This window comes from Neoarius graeffei, chromosome 11 (assembly GCF_027579695.1).
Source record: "Neoarius graeffei isolate fNeoGra1 chromosome 11, fNeoGra1.pri, whole genome shotgun sequence".
Taxonomy (NCBI): domain Eukaryota; kingdom Metazoa; phylum Chordata; class Actinopteri; order Siluriformes; family Ariidae; genus Neoarius; species Neoarius graeffei.
The window spans coordinates 2,336,937-2,356,949 of NC_083579.1; the positions used below are offsets into that span (position 1 = coordinate 2,336,937).

Below are 20,013 nucleotides of genomic sequence, written 5' to 3' on the forward strand. Positions count from 1 at the left end.
TACAGAGTGCTCTCTCTCTCTCTCTCTCTCTCTCTCTTTCACCAAATTAAGGTCAGATTTGTGTATAAAATGGATTCACTCATCAGAGTTGTCCGTTTGTTCAACGGTTTCTGACTCCAATGTGAACGTGTTCTTAAAGCTGTATTTACAGAATCTGAGATCAGAACAATTCAGCAAACAGACGCTAAAGAAAATAACACAAAGAAAACAACTCATGAGTAAATAAGAATCAGAATTCTGTGGATCTGTCCGTTGTATAAACTGCAATTGTGGATCTGCTGAGTCGGGCGTGGCCTCGCTCTCTGACATGTTTATAAAGTTAAAACAGTGGAACAAAATCAGAAACAATTTAATAAAATGAATGAAATTTGCACGCAGTAATCTCCAAAAAAAATCAGATACAATGTTTTTTTTGTCTTTGTATGTTTATATAACTTTATTTAATGTTAAGATTTTTTTTTTTTTACAGAATCCCACCTTTGAAAGGAAACCGGAGGTTATTAAAGAAGAATTAAAAGTGGCACTTTGGCAAACTGTGGGATTTGATCTCACAACCTTCTGGTCATCAGCAGGAAACTAAAGTGTCAGTTATGATTACTGCCCCCTACTGGGGTACTTTATTTTATTTATTTATTTGAATTTTTGGGGGGAACAGGAATTGTTTTATTTATTTTTTATTTATAAGGGTGGCATGGTGGTGTAGTGGTGATCACTGTCGCCTCACAGCAAGAAGGTCCGGGTTCGAGCCCCGTGGCCGGCGAGGGCCTTTCTGTGCGGAGTTTGCATGTTCTCCCCGTGTCCGCGTGGGTTTCCTCCGGGTGCTCCGGTTTCCCCCACAGTCCAAAGACATGCAGGTTAGGTTAACTGGTGACTCTAAATTGAGCGTAGGTGTGAATGTGAGTGTGAGTGGTTGTCTGTGTCTATGTGTCAGCCCTGTGATGACCTGGCGACTTGTCCAGGGTGAACCCCGCCTTTCGCCCGTAGTCAGCTGGGATAGGATCCAGCTGCCCGTGACCCTGTAGAACAGGATAAAGCGGCTACAGATAATGGATGGATGGATATATTTTTTATATATATTAACCTAACCCTAACCCTTATTTTAATTTTATTTTTTTTATCAGATTTAATTTAGGATTTGGGGTTTTGAGGTGAAGACAGTTTATTTTTTTTGATGTTTGCTCTTCAGGATGATTTCCACCGGAGCGCAGAGAAGATGGCATGAAGGAAGTAGAGCAGCGTGGCTATGTAAGACATCACCTGAACACACACACACACAAAGTATAATTAATGGAAATTACATGGATGTGTTTGTCTATATCTAATGTAATACAGTGTCAATAAATGTGAAATGCAGTGTGTGTTTCTCACCACAGCAGCGATGTCCTCCTGATACGTCTTTAAAACTTTTTCTCCTTGAGTTAATCTCCTCTTGTAATCGAGTGTGACGTAAGCCAAAGCTACTGATGAGCTCAGGTAGAAAAGTACAGCGATAAAATGATACCCAGCGTCCTGGGAGGGATTAAAATAAACTAAAATAAATTGTATTTTGTTTCATCACCAAAGATACAACTGAGTGTTTACGCTAAAGTTATTTTATTATTATTGTAATGTTATTAACCCTCATGATATTTCATATAATTTCTGTTGGATAAAGGCAATTTCAGTTTACTGAAATAATCATGCTGTTGATAACAAACATTAAGAAAAAGTCTCAGCATTGTAACAAAAACGATTCTGTTGGATTTACTAGAAAATAAATCAAAATAAATTACGAAAGCTAAATGATGTTTCGTGTACGTGTGTGTAATTACCAGGCCGGGCCACCAACTGCTCTGGTTTCCTCCGCTGAGGAAGATGAAGAACCACACCGTGGTTAAGACGAAGCAGAAGATGGAGACGCTCATCACCCAGCCCAGAGGATTGGCTGGATCCACTCGAGTGGAAGCCACCAGACACCACGTCAGACCGCCGAAAACCTGCACACAGTCCAACACACACCTCACAGCAATGGGTAAGACACCCAGGAAGGGGCAAACAAATCAACAACAACAACAACAACAACAACTCCAGAATCCAAACCTACAGTTGAGGAGGTGAGAGGATCACTCACATTACAGAAATTAAATCTGTCACGTTTTCAATAATCAATAATTAAGAATCAACCTCACAGGTGTTTTATTTTAAAGGTGTTTATTATTGCAATAAATCATTTGGTGTGTGTGTGTGTGTGTGTGTGTGTGTGTGTGTGTGTGTGTGTGTGTGTGTTTTGATGAATTTTATTTACATTACAACGTTTCATTTTCTTCGATATTTATTATTGCTACATTTTTACTTGATTTGTTTATGTTTTATGTTACAACTTTAACAAAATACAAATTTTTAATAAAAGGCTTAAAAATTTTTCCTTGATTTCATTTCCAGAAATCCACAGATATTTCTACAAATATAAAACAGCGTAAATCATATCGAATATATTTTCTTTAGCGAATAATTAAACCTCCTTCAGTAATTATTATTGACTCAGAAAAGACTCCGCCCACTCTGATGAAACAATTTTCGCAAAATAATTAAAAATGACTGAAACTTGTGGACTTGGGGATTTTCCCAAACACCTCCCGAGCTGTACTGAGTGTTCAGTGTAACTGTCGTGCAGAAGGTCTGAGTGGAATTGTACAAAAGTGAACAAGAATGAGCAAGATGTTGAGTGTGTTCTCGTGTCACCACACACTGAAGACTCCGCCTTAACCAAATAACCGGTTACGACCTGCTGAGGGTTAAAATGTGAGATAAACAACAGAAATCTCACCAGCATTGATGTAAAAGGTGACGGAGTAAACATTAGGATCAGATATCCCTCATCACTCCGCACTCAAACCTGATTTATCAGATAGGTAAGGGCTCAAATACATTAGCACACCTTGATCAAATACGTTTCCTAACAGCTCGGGAGAACTCCAGAACCCAGACTCTGCTCCACTGTGCAGATTGAGCAACCTGGAAATCAGATAGTGAGCGAGCTGCAGATCTTTCAGCTTTCTGACTTCAATACGGAGTTCAATCACAGCTGATAATAATAATAACAATAATAAAGTGTTCAAAGTTGCAAGATCTTTCGATACAGTGCTAATCTTCAAGAAGAACTGTTTCATCACTACTTATGAACAGATGTAGAGCTGGTGAACTCTAAGATGTTTCTCAGGTCAGACTGAGAGCTCGGTTCACAGAAAGTTATTTATTTATTTATTTATTTATTTATTTTTAGGATAAACGCTGAACCTCTGGATGAAGAAGAACCTGAACAGACTGAAGAACCTGAACAGACTGAAGAACCTGAGCAGGAACAAAGAGCCTGTGAGGTTCTCATAGACAGCAGGATGGAATGAGAAAAAAAATCATACAACTCTATCAGATCAGAAACCCAAAGAGCTTTAAATGATCATTAATGTGACTGGGATTATTATTAATTGAAAGCTCGTTTGTCCTAAAGTTAAAGTTCTACCTGCAAAATTATTCCACTGATCTTCATTTATAGTTCATCATCATCATCATCATCATCTCAGGTTCTACATTCTGTATTAAATAGAATCATTAGGATTATTTATCCTTCGTCTGTTACACAAACACTTTTGCTCTGTAAAGCTGAAATATTGTTATGTACAGTTTCATTTTTAGTCACTGTTTATTATTTCAACTTTGTACATTTATACTTTTAACTTTATTTAACAGTATTTTGTACTTTCTGCTCTCTCCTCTCTCTGAATCAATACTTTTATCTTATCTTAAATTAAAGGTTTAAAGGTTATCCGAATATCTCTTTCAAGTGGTTTGTTTAAAGTATTCTGGCTCAGTGATGACAAATCATTAGAGAAGATCCTGGATTTCATTTAACTTTTCATAAAAATGTACATTTATCTAAAAAAAAAGAAAGAAAAAAGACGTAATGTTAAAATCTGATCAACATCAATTATCAAGTCATAACCAAACATTTCCCAATAAAATCATCCTCAGCCTTTTTTTTCCCATGAATAAACAGAAACACAACCCGAAGCAGCCGAAGTTACAGAACGCAGAAACCGTTGTTTGGAAGCAGTTATAATCCTGTTAGAGAAAAGCTCCGAGGCAACCAAACTGGAAATTCCGGCAGCGTCAGATTCTTCTCCAGCTATTGTGTCGTGTTTAAATATCCAGCTCCGGGTTGATCTTTATGCACACGGAAAACACTTTGCGTCAACGCGTTTCATCAGGATTCAGGAATGCACGACTTTACGCTAGGAGTCGAGTTTGACGCTGTTTTTATTCAGAGCGCCAGAAAAATCAATAAGAATAAAATCTGATCATTGATGTCCTGAATTTATTTACACTATCACTGATTCTCAGAGGATTATCATTACATCATGTGTTTACACACAAGAGAGACACGAGAATCAATAAAATAATTAAAATTATAAACTATAAACCAAACAGCCATCACAAGGCCATGATACGGAGTGAATAAATAACAGAACTTAGTGTGAAGACATATTATATTATTTTGTACATTAAGTCTATCTATCTATCTATCTATCTATCTATCTATCTATCTATCTATCTATCTATCTATCTATCTATCTATCAGACTAACAGTAGTAGAAATGGTCCTAATTAGATGCAGAACACCATGTTTCCAGAAGAACTTCACATCTCCTGCTTCAGCCTCAAACACAGCATCCCTTACACAAACGACTTTTCTTTTTTTTCCCCCGAAAAACAATCTGTTTCTCTGGAAAACTTTGTCTATTCTCCAAAATATTTATTACATCTATCTGTCTATCCTTCTAACTCCAGAGGTTTTATCCATCTGTGTTTCTTAATAGAGCCTCTAGTTTATCCACCTGTTACATGTAATAGAGGTGGTGTGTGTGTGTGTGTGTGTGTGTGCGTGCGTGCGTGCGTGCGTGCGTGCGTGTGTGCGTGTGTGTTTGGCTTCACACTCATCCAGCTCCTGGCACATCCACAACACTTCATCGCTCATCTGTGACCTGCACTTTGGTTTCAATCAGGTGTCAAGAAAGTCGATATTAACTTATCTCATTTCATGGCTGCATGACCACACACACACACACACACACACACACACACATATATATATGTAGTCATTACTTACAAATTCTGGGATGAAGAGGATGTCAGGCATACTGATGAAAATCTTACACCCACTCGGAAGCCCATTCCCAGTCACTGCAGAGGCCATAATCCTACAAGGTGTGTGTGTGTGTGTGTGTGTGTGTGTGTGCACGCGTGTGTGTGTGTGTGTATATGTGTGTGAATATGTGTGTGTATGTGTGTGTTAACAAAAATGACTGGAAATGAGTTCAGGGAGACGGTGGGTGGTTTATAAAGCTGGTTTGTTCCCCTCCTCCTCCTCCTCCTCCATTCCTTGTCCTCCACATGTTCCTCCTCTTTTGGTGCCGTGTGTTTGTAGTGAATTCACTCGGCAGGTTCAGTGGGATGTGAGAGGAGGAGCTGCAGCGTGGACTGGTTCCATGGGAATGACGTGAAATTACAAGTTTCCACAATAATGGCAAATTTGATGAGCATGTGTGTGTGTGTGTGTGTGTGTGTGTGTGTGTAGGTGGGAGTGGAAATAATACAGTGAACACAAAAGCACCATCATCACCTTCCTGATTCAGATTCGGATTCACACACACACACACACACACACACCACTTCTTACTGCTTGCATATCAAAATGACCTGAAGATCATCTCTATAATCTAAATACAGTATATTAAACTTATTACTGGGTTGTTGTTTTTTTTGCACTTGCAGAATTAAAAACGTTTGTGAAATGTTCCCCTTTCAGTAAAATGTGTGTGAGTTCACAGATGTGCTCAGGAATCTGTCTCCTCTCTCAGATATGTCTCATCTCATCTCATTATCTGTAGCCGCTTTATCCTGTTCTACAGGGTCGCAGGCGAGCTGGAGCCTATCCCAGCTGACTACGGGCGAAAGGCGGGGTTCACCCTGGACAAGTCGCCAGGTCATCACAGGGCTGACACATAGACACAGACAACCATTCACACTCACATTCACACCTACGCTCAATTTAGAGTCACCAGTTAACCTAACCTGCATGTCTTTGGACTGTGGGGGAAACCGGAGCACCCGGAGGAAACCCACGCGGACACGGGGAGAACATGCAAACTCCACACAGAAAGGCCCTCGCCGGCCACGGGGCTCGAACCCAGGACCTTCTTGCTGTGAGGCGACAGCGCTAACCACTACACCACCGTGCCGCCCTCTCAGATATGTAAATCTGTAAAAGTAAGTGTTTGCTTTGGATGTAAAAAAACCCAGCTTCAGGGCATTTCAGTTTAACATCTGAAAAATTATGCAAAAAATATTCAAGGCTGGTCATAAACAGGCAATTCTCCTGTTCCTGTTCTCCTCTATTATTATTATTATTATTATTATTATTATTAATGTTTAATCTTTAAACAGGACAAATAAATACATTAAAACATAACATTAAAGGACATTATAATTAAGGACAGTCTTGTCTATGAGTTCTCTCATTGAAACAAAGTCTGAATAAATATCTTGTGTGTGTGTGTGTGTGTGTGTGTGTGTGTGTGTGTGTGTGTGTGTGTGTGTGTGTGTGTGTCTGTGAGGCCTTCTGTTTAGACCCTTGTTGGTTTCTACCTGGTATATTTCCTCATTCTTGTGTGTTCATGTATGTTTTAGCTCTTTTGTGAGGCCCTCATACTGACAGGAACACATGACAGTTTTGATGTTTTGAGAACGTTTGGTTAATGTTACTGTAAATAAAGTTAAGGTTACTGTGAGTAAAGTTAAAGTTACTGTGAGTAAAGTTAAAGTTACTGTAAGTAAAGTTAAGGCTACTGTGAGTAAAGTTAATGTGAGTAAAGTTAAAGTTACTATAAGTAAAGTTAAAGTTACTGTAAGTAAAGTGAAGGTTACTGTGAGTAAAGTTAAAGTTATTGTAAGTAAAGTTAAGGTTACTGTGAGTTAACGTCACTGTAAGAAAAGTTACTATGAGTAAAGTTAAGGTCACTGTGTTTAAAGTTACAGTTATTGTAAGTAAAGTTAAGGTTACTGTGAGTAAAGTTAAAGTTACTGTAACAAAAGTTACTGTGAGTAAAGTTAAGGTTACTATGAGTAAAGTGAAAGTTATTGTAAGAAAAGTTATTGTAACTAAAGTTAAGGTTACTGTGAGTAAAGTTAAAGTTACTGTAAGTAAAGTTAAGGTTACTGTGAGTAAAGTTAAAGTTACTGTAAGTAAAGTTAAGGTTACTCTGAGTAAAGTTACAGTGAGTAAAGTTAAAGTTACTGTGAGTAAAGTTAAGGTCACTGTGAGTAAAGTTAGTGTGAGTAAAGTTATTGCAAGTAAAGTTAAGGTTACTGTGAGTAAAGTAAAGATTACTGTAAGTAAAGTTAAGGTTACTGTGAGTAAAGTTACTGTGAGTAAAGTTAAAGTTACTGTAAGTAAAGGTTACTGTGAGTAAAGTTAATGTGAATAAAGTTACTGAGTAAAGTTATTGTAGTAAAGTTAAGGTTACTGTGAGTAAAGTTACCGTGAGTAAAGTTAAAGTTACTGTGAGTAAAGTTAAAGCTATTGTAAGCAAAGTTAAGTTTACTGTGAGTAAAGTAACTGTGAGTAAAGTTAAAGTTACTGTGAGTAAAGTTAAGGTTACTGTGAGTAAAGTTAAAGTTATTGTAGGTAAAGTTAACGTTACTGTGAGTAAATTTAAAGTTACTGTAAGTAAAGTTAAGGTTACTGTGAGTAAAGTTACTGTGAGTAAAGTTAAAGTTATTCTAAATAAAGTTAAGGTTACTGCGAGTAAAGTTGCTGTGAGTAAAGTTAAAGTTACTGTGAGTAAAGTTACTGTGAGTGAAGTTACTGTGGGTAAAGTTAAAGCTACTGTGAGTAAAGTTGCTGTGAGTAAAGTTAAAGTCACTGTGAGTAAAGTTGCTGTGAGTAAAGTTAAAGTTACTGTAAGTAAAGTTAAGGTTACTGTGAGTAAAGTTACTGTGAGTAAAGTTAAAGTTATTGTAAGTAAAGTTAAGGTTACTGCGAGTAAAGTTGATGTGAGTAATATTAAAGTTACTGTGAGTAAAGTTACTATGAGTAAAGTTGAAGTTACTGTGAGTAAAGGTAAAGTTACTATGAGTAAAGCTACTGTGGGTAAAGTTAAAGCTACTGTGAGTAAAGTTACTGTGAGTAAAGTTAAAGTTACTGTAAGTTAAGTTAAGGTTACTGGGAGTAAAGTTGATGTGAGTAATGTTAAAGTTACTGTGAGTAAAGTCACTGTGAGTAAAGTTAAAGTTACTCTGGGTAAAGTTTAGGCTACTGTGAGTAACGTTACTGTGAGTAAAGTTGAAGTTAATGTGAGTAAAGGTAAAGTTACTATGAGTAAATCTACAGTGGGTAAAGTTAAAGCTACTGTGAGCAAAGTTACTGTGGCTAAAGTTACTGTGAGTAAAGTTAAAGTGAGTAAATGTAAAGTTACTGTGAGTAAAGCTACTGTGAGTAAAGTTAAAGTTACTGTGGGTAACGTTCATCTCATCATCTGTAGCCGCTTTATCCTGTTCTACAGGGTCGCGGGCAGCTGGAGCCTATCCCAGCTGACTACGGGCGAAAGGCGGGGTACACCCTGGACAAGTCGCCAGGTCATCACAGGGCTGACACATAGACACAGACAACCATTCACACTCACATTCACACCTACGCTCAATTTAGAGTCACCAGTTAACCTAACCTGCATGTCTTTGGACTGTGGGGGAAACCGGAGCACCCGGAGGAAACCCACGCGGACACGGGGAGAACATGCAAACTCCACACAGAAAGGCCCTCGCCGGCCACGGGGCTCGAACCCGGACCTTCTTGCTGTCAGGCGACAGCACTAACCACTACACCACCGTGCCGCCCTTATGAGTAAAATTACTGTGAGTAAAGTTAAAGTTGCTGTGAGTAAATTTAAGGTTACTGTGAGTAAAGTTAAGGTATATCTTTCCTGGCAAAAAAGCTCAAACCAATCCATCCATTTCCCTCTGACCCTCTCTTATCAACAAGGCGTTTGTTTCCACCCACAGAACTGTCGCTCACTCACTCAGTGTTTTTTGTTTTCTGCACCATTCTGTGTAAACTCTAGAGACTGTTGTGTGTGAAAACCCCAGGAGATCAGCAGCTTCTGAAATACTCAAACCAGTCCATCTGGATCAAACCAGCACCCAGACCACAGTGAGAGAAAGTCACACTGTGAGATCACAATTTTTCCCGTTCTGGTGTTTGAACATTGTGAACATAAACTGAAGCTCTTGATTTGTATTTGCAAAAATAACTATGGTCCATCCATCCATCCATCCATCCATCCATTTTCTACCACATATCTAGTTCTGGATCGTGGTGCAGCAGTCTCAGAAGCGATACCCAAACCTCCTTTGACCCAGCCACCTCCTCCAGCTCCTCCAGGGTGATGCCAAGGCATTCCCAGGACAGCTGAGAAATATAATCTCTCCAGCATGTCTTGGGTCTGCCCCGGGGTCACTCTGGTGTCTTATCTTTGTGATATCAGGTTGTGTGTCTGTATTGAGCTATGTGATAGGATTCGCTTCCACAGTCTTACACCATCGGCATCCCTCGGGATCTCACCTGGTATTGTCCATGCTTCTGGAGAAGCATGAATCTTTGGTAATTTAAAAAAAAAAGGTTTAAGGATATACACAACCATCAAATAATGTTTTTGTTTGGAATTGGGTAATTTTTTTATGTAATCTACAGTATTTACAAAGTTTTGTATCAAAGTTTGGTTTCCATTTGAAGTGAATGTGTTAAAGGAATATTATGATCAGTATGGTTCAGTTGTCTTTAGGCCTCAGATATGTATTGAGTTTTATCCAAAATGACGATTCCTGACCCTTTATCAGCCGGGTTCATGAGAATGTCTTTATTTGATTTAAGGGAGGCGGCGTGGTGGTGTAGTGGTTAGCACTGTCGCCTCACAGCAAGAAGGTCTGGGTGCGAGCCCCGTGGCCGGCAAGGGCCTTTCTGTGTGGAGTTTGCATGTTCTCCCCGTGTCCGCGTGGGTTTCCTCCGGGTGCTCCGGTTTCCCCCACAGTCCAAAGACATGCAGGTTAGGTTAACTGGTGACTCTAAATTGAGCGTAGGTGTGAATGTGAGTGTGAATGGTTGTCTGTGTCTATGTGTCAGTCCTGTGATGACCTGGCGACTTGTCCAGGGTGAACCCCGCCTTTCGCCCGTAGTCAGCTGGGATAGGATCCAGCTCACCTGCGACCCTGTAGAACAGGATAAAGCGGCTACAGATAATGAGATGAGATGAGATGAGATGAGATGAGATGAGATGAGATGAGATGAGATGATTTAAGGGAATGAATTGCCTTTGTTTGTGGTGGTGATAAATTGTCCAATTTATTTAAAGGTGCTGACTGGAAAGTCATCTGATATCTTTAAATTTTTTTATTGTGCATGGCATTTTACTGTCCTGCAAGAACAATATCATCATGTGGATGAGATGTGATAATTCTGATGTCCTGAGGGTTGCTTTTTTCCGGTTTGGGATTTCTTGAGGTAAACAGAACGTCCCTACAGAAACAGCCGAACACAAGGGAGGAGCTTTAACTAATTAGCATAACTATGGAACTGCATCACAGCAAGAAGACGACCTACAGAAAACACCATGACTCTGCATTGACCTTGGAGAGTTTTGAGTCGCAGGGATGTAATTTGTGGTTGACAATTGCGAATAGATCTGTGAAGCAAAAGATAGATATTTACATCTTTCCTCTTTTCCTGCTTTTGTTTCTTTCTCTGTAAGATGAAAATATTAGGTTTATAACTCCATACTCAGATTCACCGATCCAAGACGAGCGCTGCAAATTCTTTGTCAGATTTCATGCCTGTTTCATCCTTCAGTCAATTCCAGTGCTCGATCTGTCCCTTCACAACAACCTTTTGGTTTCCGTTGCTTTTCTGGCGATCTTTCTAGCTGATTTGTTTTATTCGTTATATCTACATAACGGGCGGGTCCACTTCCATGGAACTGCCATGTTGCACCGCTACAGGAGCCCAGAACAGACAAACCTCTAGATGGAAGAAGAAGAAGAAAGAAGAGGAATCAGTGTTTGCTGGTGCTGAGAACGCAAATTTTGATAAATGGAGGATCATAATGATTAATTAGCACAAGTAAAAGCAAGGGAGCATGAATGTAAGTTTTGGAGGAACACTATGGGCAGCTGATGGGCACCGTATGGTCTAATACCAGGCTTGTAGTACTTGAGTCCAGGATTTGGACTCGAGTCCGACTTGTGCCCTAATTTTAAGGACTTGTGACTTGGACTTGAGCGCTAATGACTTGGACTTGGACTCGTGCATTAACTGCATTCGGACTCGTGAATTGGAGACGAGAACTCAGATTTTCTCTTTATTTTTTGTAACATGCCATAATAATTTAGCATAAGATTTTTATATGTACAACCCCGATTCCAAAAAAGTTGGGACAAAGTCCAAATTGTAAATAAAAACAGAATGCAATAATTTACAAATCTCAAAAACTGATATTGTATTCACAATAGAACATAGACAACATATCAAATGTCGAAAGTGAGACATTTTGAAATTTCATGCCAAATATTGGCTCATTTTAAATTTCATCACAGCAACACATCTCAAAAAAGTTGGGACAGGGGCAATAAGAGGCTGGAAAAGTTAAAGGTACAAAAAAGGAACAGCTGGAAGACCAAATTGCAACTCATTAGGTCAATTGGCAATAGGTCATTAACATGACTGGGTATAAAAAGAGCATCTTGGAGTGGCAGCAGCTCTCAGAAGTAAAGATGGGAAGAGGATCACCAATCCCCCTAATTCTGCGCCAACAAATAGTGGAGCAATATCAGAAAGGAGTTCGACAGTGTAAAATTGCAAAGAGTTTGAACATATCATCATCTACAGTGCATAATATCATCAAAAGATTCAGAGAATCTGGAAGAATCTCTGTGTGTAAGGGTCAAGGCCGGAAAACCATACTGGGTGCCCGTGATCTTCGGGCCCTTAGATGGCACTGCATCACATACAGGCATGCTTCTGTATTGGAAATCACAAAATGGGCTCAGGAATATTTCCAGAGAACATTATCTGTGAACACAATTCACCGTGCTATCCGCTGTTGCCAGCTAAAACTCTATAGTTCAAAGAAGAAGCCGTATCTAAACACGATCCAGAAGCGCAGACGTCTTCTCTGGGCCAAGGCTCATTTAAAATGGACCGTGGCAAAGTGGAAAACTGTTCTGTGGTCAGACGAATCAAAATTTGAAGTTCTTTATGGAAATCAGGGACGCCGTGTCATTCGGACTAAAGAGGAGAAGGACGACCCAAGTTGTTATCAGCGCTCAGTTCAGAAGCCTGCATCTCTGATGGTATGGGGTTGCATTAGTGCGTGTGGCATGGGCAGCTTACACATCTGGAAAGACACCATCAATGCTGAAAGGTATATCCAGGTTCTAGAGCAACATATGCTCCCATCCAGACGACGTCTCTTTCAGGGAAGACCTTGCATTTTCCAACATGACAATGTCAAACCACATACTGCATCAATTACAGCATCATGGCTGCGTAGAAGAAGGGTCCGGGTACTGAACTGGCCAGCCTGCAGTCCAGATCTTTCACCCATAGAAAACATTTGGCGCATCATAAAACGGAAGATACGACAAAAAAGACCAAAGACAGTTGAGCAACTAGAATCCTACATTAGACAAGAATGGGTTAACATTCCTATCCCTAAACTTGAGCAACTTGTCTCCTCAGTCCCCAGACGTTTACAGACTGTTGTAAAGAGAAAAGGGGATGTCTCACAGTGGTAAACATGGCCTTGTCCCAACTTTTTTGAGATGTGTTGTTGCCATGAAATTTAAAATCACCTAATTTTTCTCTTTAAATGATACAATTTCTCAGTTTAAACATTTGACCTGTCATCTATGTTCTATTCTGAATAAAATATGGAATTTTGAAACTTCCACATCATTGCATTCCGTTTTTATTTACAATTTGTACTTTGTCCCAACTTTTTTGGAATCGGGGTTGTACATTAATTTTTATACTAATTTTGTGCAAGAGAAGCACATTCACCTGTTCATACGTCATGGTCAGGAACAAACTAACGTTAACGGCACTAAAATGTCTGGCGAGAAGACCCTAGTATTGTCTACAGGCTTCTCATGCAGTGGGAAAAAATGCACTGCTATGTGTTCCATATGTAGAAGAACTATCAAGGAGACGACGGGGACAACCTCGAACTTCAATTGTCATTTGGCGAGACTCTACCCAGAGAAGGAAGTGACATGCTACGTTCATTGCCCTGTTGATAGTGGGGCTTGCTTGCTGAGCGATGAACTAGCGAGTGTTGACCCTCTCTCATGCTATTTGCCCTGTTGATAGTGGGTGGGGCTTGCTGAGTGATGAACCAGCTTTTTATCTGTAGTCTGCTAACTAAAATGGGGCAGTGGAGCAGTAACGTTAGTCCAACACAGTAGCAGAGATGCTTTCACAGAAAGGCAGCAACAGACACCGTCACATGGTGCAGATGGAGTCTTGTTCTTGGACTCGACTCGGAGCAATAGTGGACTCAACTTGAAATTTTCTTTAATGACTTGGACTTGATTTGGACTTGACCACTGGGGACTCAAGACTGGATTTGGACTCGAGGTTTAGTGACTCAACTACAACACTGTCTAATACACACTTGGAAAGGGAGCGGTAAGGGAGGGGCATTCAGCTGGTTGCAATCAACTAAATCCTACACACTGGACCTTTAACTTCGATGGTTCTTGGTCAATTTTAGTGATGCAATGTACCAGACTGTAGCAAAATCTATAGTTCTGGCTTGTGAGACAAGAGACCAAGTTAAAAGTAGGAGTTTTCTGGTTGTTGTTGAGGTTACTGAGGGTTAGAGGTTACGTTTAGGGTTAATGAGTTTGAGGTTAGGATTACAAAGGTTATTTAACTGCTCCTGGCCATGTTAAGTGACAAAAACCACCAGACTCTAGGAGCAGATGGGTTAAAGGTGGTTGTCTAAATGGCAAGACTCAAATTAGGGTTACTGAGAGTACAGTGGTGCTTGAAAGTTTGCGAACCCTTTAGAATTTTTTATATTTCTGCATAAATATGACGTAAAACATCATCAGATTTTCACACAAGTCCTAAAAGTAGATAAAGAGAACCCAGTTAAACAAATGAGACAAAAATATTATACTTGGTCATTTATTTATTGAGGAAAATGATCCAATATTACATATCTGTGAGTGACAAAAGTATGTGAACCTCTAGGATTAGCAGTTAATTTGAAGGTGAAATTAGAGTCAGGTGTTTTCAATCAATGGGATGACAATCAGGTGTGAGTGGGCACCCTGTTTTATTTAAAGAACAGGGATCTATCAAAGTCTGATCTTCACAACACGTTTGTGGAAGTGTATCATGGCACGAACAAAGGAGATTTCTGAGGACCTCAGAAAAAGCGTTGTTGATGCTCATCAGGCTGGAAAAGGTTACAAAACCATCTCTAAAGAGTTTGGACTCCACCAATCCACAGTCAGACAGATTGTGTACAAATGGAGGAAATTCAAGACCACACAGCAAATTCCCCAGTGTTGAATTAACACCCAGAGTGTTTATATTGGTCCAATTGGACCAATATAAACACTCTGGGTGTTAATTCAACACTGAGGAATTTTCTGTGCATTGTTACCCTCCCCAGGAGTGGTCGACCAACAAAGATCACTCCAAGAGCAAGGCGTGTAATAGTCGGCGAGGTCACAAAGGACCCCAGGGTAACTTCTAAGCAACTGAAGGCCTCTCTCACATTGGCTAATGTTAATGTTCATGAGTCCACCATCTGGAGAACACTGAACAACAATGGTGTGCATGGCAAGGTTGCAAGGAGAAAGCCACTGCTCTCCAAAAAGAACATTGCTGCTCATCTGCAGTTTGCTAAAGATCATGTGGACAAGCCAGAACGCTATTGGAAAAATGTTTTGTGGACGGAGGAGACCAAATTACAACATTTTGGTTTAAATGAGAAGCGTTATGTTTGGAGAAAGGAAAACACTGCATTCTAGCATAAGAACCTTATCCCATCTGTGAAACATGGTGGTGGTAGCATCATGGTTTGGGCTTGTTTTGCTGCATCTGGGCCAGGACGGCTTGCCATCATTGATGGAACAATGAATTCTGAATTATACCAGCAAATTCTAAAGGAAAATGTCAGGACATCTGTCCATGAACTGAATCTCAAGAGAAGGTGGGTCATGCAGCAAGACAACGACCCTAAGCACACAAGTCGTTCTACCAAAGAATGGTTAAAGAAGAATAAAGTGAATGTTTTGGAATGGCCAAGTCAAAGTCCTGACCTTAATCCAATGGAAATGTTGTTGAAGGACCTGAAGCGAGCAGTTCATGTGAGGAAACCCACCAACATCCCAGAGTTGAAGCTGTTCTATACGGAGGAATGGGCTAAAATTCCTCCAAGCCGGTGTGCAGGACTGATCAACAGTTACCGCAAACGTTTAGTTGCAGTTATTGCTGCACAAGGGGGTCACACCAGATACTGAAAGCAAAGGTTCACATACTTTTGCCACTCACAGATATGTAATATTGGATCATTTTCCTCAATAAATAAATGACCAAGTATAATATTTTTGTCTCATTTGTTTAACTGGGTTCTCTTTATCTACTTTTAGGACTTGTGTGAAAATCTGATGATGTTTTAGGTCATATTTATGCAGAAATACAGAACATTCTAAAGGGTTCACAAACTTTCAAGCACCATTGTAGGGTTAACTTTAGGTTTAGTATTATTTAATATATAAATCAAATCCCTATCTACCTCATAAAGCAAGTAAAAAACTGTGTGTGTGTGTTCCAGAGTTTTACATATAAGGCCTTAAACACGCAGCTCTATAACAATACATCATTACATGTGTACACACACACACACACACACACACACACACACACACACAGACGTGTCTTTCTCCTCCCTTCTCGGACCGGTTCTTACACACCTTAGTATGATGAGTTGCAGGTCTTATAACTTCTCATATCACCAACACGGTCAGTGTTTCATTACTGGGAACATGCTATATGTTTGTTTCTGTGTGTGTGTGTGTGTGTGTGTGTGTGTGTGTGGTTTACCAATGGCAACAGGATTAAAAAGGGGGGGGGGGGGGGGGTTGTCTTTGTTTTCAGGTCTCTTTCCTAAATGATTATTTCCTGAATTTATTTTCTGTTCCATATCTATTTTATTTATTATCTATTTATTTGATTATTGCCTTTTCTTCAGCATCTTGTTCTGTGATCTTGTTTCATTTTCACTCAGAGTCTGTATCTGAACACTCACACTTCTATACTATTAGTGTGCAAAAAGCAGTGTCGAGGGTGTCTGAATACTCAGTAGGCATTTAATCGTAGTTGAACAGAACCCAGGTGATGCACTACATCTGTAGTGTGTAAACACACCACACTACGCTCCACTACACAATCCCATCATTCAACTGGAGCCTCTGAATAACCAAAGAAGAAGAAGAATTCCTCCAGGGAAAATAGAAAGAAGATGGCAGAGTGAATTGAAGTCAGTTGTTGCAGCGTCAAAGTGATGTACAAATGTAAATATCAGGAACGGTTTCAACATTTCTGCTGTTGCAGAAATGGTCTTTTTTCATTTTCACAGCATACGTGGGTATACGTGATCTGAGAACATCAGGGTCAGAGGACAGGTAAGATGGAGGCAGAGTTCATCTGAATTGTGTCCTTAGTACTCACCCACATCACATAGTACGTACTACAGCAACAGTCATTTAGTAGGTACTTAACCTACCTTAGTAATACATTTAGATCATATCACTACCATATGTTCTACTGCGATTACTTGAGATTTGTGAATAAAACAGTCTGGAGCCCTCACCATAAAGACGCCGTTCAAAACATGTTTTTGAAGCTCTTGGCCATAAGTTCTTGGTGTGCTGTAAAATTTTTGGTCTTGATTAAATTTGTCATTTTAAATTATTTAAGTTTAAATTAGAATTTTTGTAGTAGACGCCTACCAAAAGTAAACAATGGCATGTTGAGTTCTCACATATGCAGGTGTGCACTTCAATATGCTAAGCCCTTTCTCTCCTACATCAATCTTCTGCCTGTTCACTCACACGGGTATACGTTACATTACATTACATTACATTACAGGCATTTAGCAGATGCTCTTATCCACAGCGACATACAATGAGTGCAAAAGTCAGGGACACAAAGTGCTGAATTTCCAGACAAGAAAGTTCTAGTACCAACTGAACAAGTGACAGAACGACACTGAGTGTAATATTCTGATGAAGTAACAATCAGCAACCAGCCAAGGAAACAAAGCAACCGTACAGAGGACAACTAAATAGAGAAAACTAAAACTCCAACAGCTAACCCCAGGCGAGACCGTACACACCCTGGGTTGGTCAGGACCGATACACAGTTACACAGTGGGCGGGGAGGAAGGGGAGAGGTGCAGCCTGAAGAGGTGAGTCTTCAGTCTGCGCTTGAAGGTGGTCAGGGAGTCGACACTTCTGACCTCAGTGGGAAGGTCATTCCATTAACGGGGAACCAGGACAGACAGCAGTCTTGAGTGGGCGGGGCAGGAGCAGAGAGGAGGAGGAGGGGCCAGGTGACCAGTAGTAGTGGAGCATAGGGATCTGTCTAGCGTGTAGGGGCGGATCAGACTCTGGAGGTATGCTGGACCTGACCCCTTGCCTGCCTGGTAAACTAGCACCAATGTCTTAAATTTGATACGAGCTGTGATAGGTAGCCAGTGAAAGGCAGAATACCACACTGTCTGTTAATTGCTACAAAACCAATTAACTAGTAACCAATTAAAAAAAACCTCCCTCACTTCAAATTTCTTCAAAGCCCAAATAGATATATAACTCCCTTGTTTTCCAATGTCCCCAAACTCATCTCATCTCATTATCTGTAGCCGCTTTATCCTGTTCTACAGGGTCGCAGGCGAGCTGGAGCCTATCCCAGCTGACTACGGGCGAAAGGCGGGGTTCACCCTGGACAAGTCGCCAGGTCATCACAGGGCTGACACATAGACACAGACAACCATTCACACTCACATTCACACCTACGCTCAATTTAGAGTCACCAGTTAACCTAACCTGCATGTCTTTGGACTGTGGGGGAAACCGGAGCGCCCGGAGGAAACCCACGCGGACACGGGGAGAACATGCAAACTCCGCACAGAAAGGCCCTCGCCGGCCACGGGGCTCGAACCCGGACTTTCTTGCTGTGAGGCGACAGCGCTAACCACTACACCACCGTGCCGCCCGTCCCCAAACTCAAATAAATTTAATTTGAGGATACTTACATCCAAATCGGGTGAATAGTGTAGGAATTACAGCACTTGTAATGCCCCCCCAATTGCTAAATGTCCCAAACCCAAATATAACTACCCCTAAATGCCCACAGTTATAAATGCACCTAAACTCCTGAAGAACTTGGCCCGACTTCTAAGTTCCTTAAAAAGTGAAAAAATAAACCCCCACTTACTGCTAAATAACCCCAAATATCAGCCTCACTGATCATGCACAAAAAACAAAAACAAATATGAATGCCCCAAAACCAAATAATAATAACCAAAATTAAAGCCGCTAGCGGCCTTGACGGGCCCTCGCACGTGTGGTTCCGCAGCCCAGGACATTCCGCCACCCAACAAAACAGTCACATGTCATATATTCATCAAATGTTCAAAGGTGATGTGCATGTTGCAAATGCCATGACTGCTTGACAGATGAGAGATAGACAGACAAAGACTGTGTGTGTGTGTGTGTGTGTGTGTGTGTGTGTGTGTGTGTGTGTGTGTGTGTGTGTGGCGTGAAAATGTACATTTATATATGTACAAAACTATACATGTGTTTCCTCCTTATCTCTATCTCACGCTGTAATCTTAAGTCATCTTAGCTTTCCTGTGTCTGCAGTGTGTGTGTGTGTGTGTGTGTGTGTGTGTGTGTACATGCAGAATTTTCATGTCTGCAACAAAATGCACAATGATGGCAGGTCACTAATATATAGATTTAGGCACTGCCTAAAAGCGGAGCTCCCATCTGTTTCTGGGTTGTAGAATTTTCTTATATCCTAGCCAGTCTCATCTCATCTCATCATCTCTAGCTGCTTTATCCTGTTCTACAGGGTCGCAGGCGAGCTGGATCCTATCCCAGCTGACTACGGGCGAAAGGCGGGGTTCACCCTGGACAAGTCACCAGGTCATCACAGGGCTGACACATAGACACAGACAACCATTCACACTCACATTCACACCTACGCTCAATTTAGAGTCACCAGTTAACCTAACCTGCATGTCTTTGGACTGTGGGGGAAACCGGAGCACCCGGAGGAAACCCACGCGGACACGCGGAGAACATGCAAACTCCGCACAGAAAGGCCCTCGCCGGCCACGGGGCTCGAACCCAGGACCTTCTTGCTGTGAGGCGACAGCGCTAACCACTACACCACCGTGCCGCCCATTATTATTATTATTATTATTATTATTATTATTATATACTTGCCTGCGACCCTGTAGAACAGGATAAAGCGGCTACAGATAATGAGATGAGATGAGATCCTTTGAAAAACAATAGGGTCTCGCACCGAACAGTGCTCGGGCCCTAAATATCCCCACACTGTTAAATCTCCAAACACAAAAACAGATTACTGCCCCACCTGATACTGCTCCAAACACAAAGATAAACTCCCCGTCTCACTGCGAAATGCTCTCCAAAACCCAAACCCAGGAATTCCTCTGTAACTGCTAAATGCACCCAAACCCAAAATAAATACCCCTCTGACGACCTGGAATGCCATAGCACCATGCTTGCAACATACTAGCAAGCTTTGTTTGTTTGTTTGTTTGTTTGTTACCATTTTAAAACTTTCTTTTAAACTTTCTTTCAGATCTTTGCAAGCACTGT

The 20,013-nt window shown here is 40.7% G+C and overlaps 1 protein-coding gene across 1 annotated transcript; it reads right to left on the reverse strand.

Moving 5' to 3' along the window:
* On the reverse strand, nucleotides 1-5,440 carry LOC132894031 (myelin and lymphocyte protein-like). Its single transcript, XM_060933244.1, has 4 exons — nucleotides 5,144-5,440; nucleotides 1,812-1,976; nucleotides 1,369-1,509; nucleotides 1-1,257 (listed from the first exon to the last, which is right to left on the reverse strand). The coding sequence occupies exons 1-4, from the start codon at nucleotides 5,228-5,230 to the stop codon at nucleotides 1,183-1,185; spliced, it is 468 nt and encodes a 155-aa protein (XP_060789227.1). The 5' UTR covers nucleotides 5,231-5,440; the 3' UTR covers nucleotides 1-1,182.
* Between the last annotated feature and the right edge of the window lie 14,573 nt (nucleotides 5,441-20,013).

Bases quoted from the DNA above. Each gene is read 5' to 3' on its own strand.
- LOC132894031 (XM_060933244.1), bottom strand. From the start codon at position 5,230: ATGGCCTCTGCAGTGACTGGGAATGGGCTTCCGAGTGGGTGTAAGATT. The intron at 1,977-5,143 runs GTAAGTAATGAC...GACTGTGTGCAG, and splicing joins TCCTCTTCATCCCAGAATTT to GTTTTCGGCGGTCTGACGTG. The intron at 1,258-1,368 runs GTGAGAAACACA...GTGTGTGTTCAG, and splicing joins AGGAGGACATCGCTGCTGTG to GTGATGTCTTACATAGCCAC.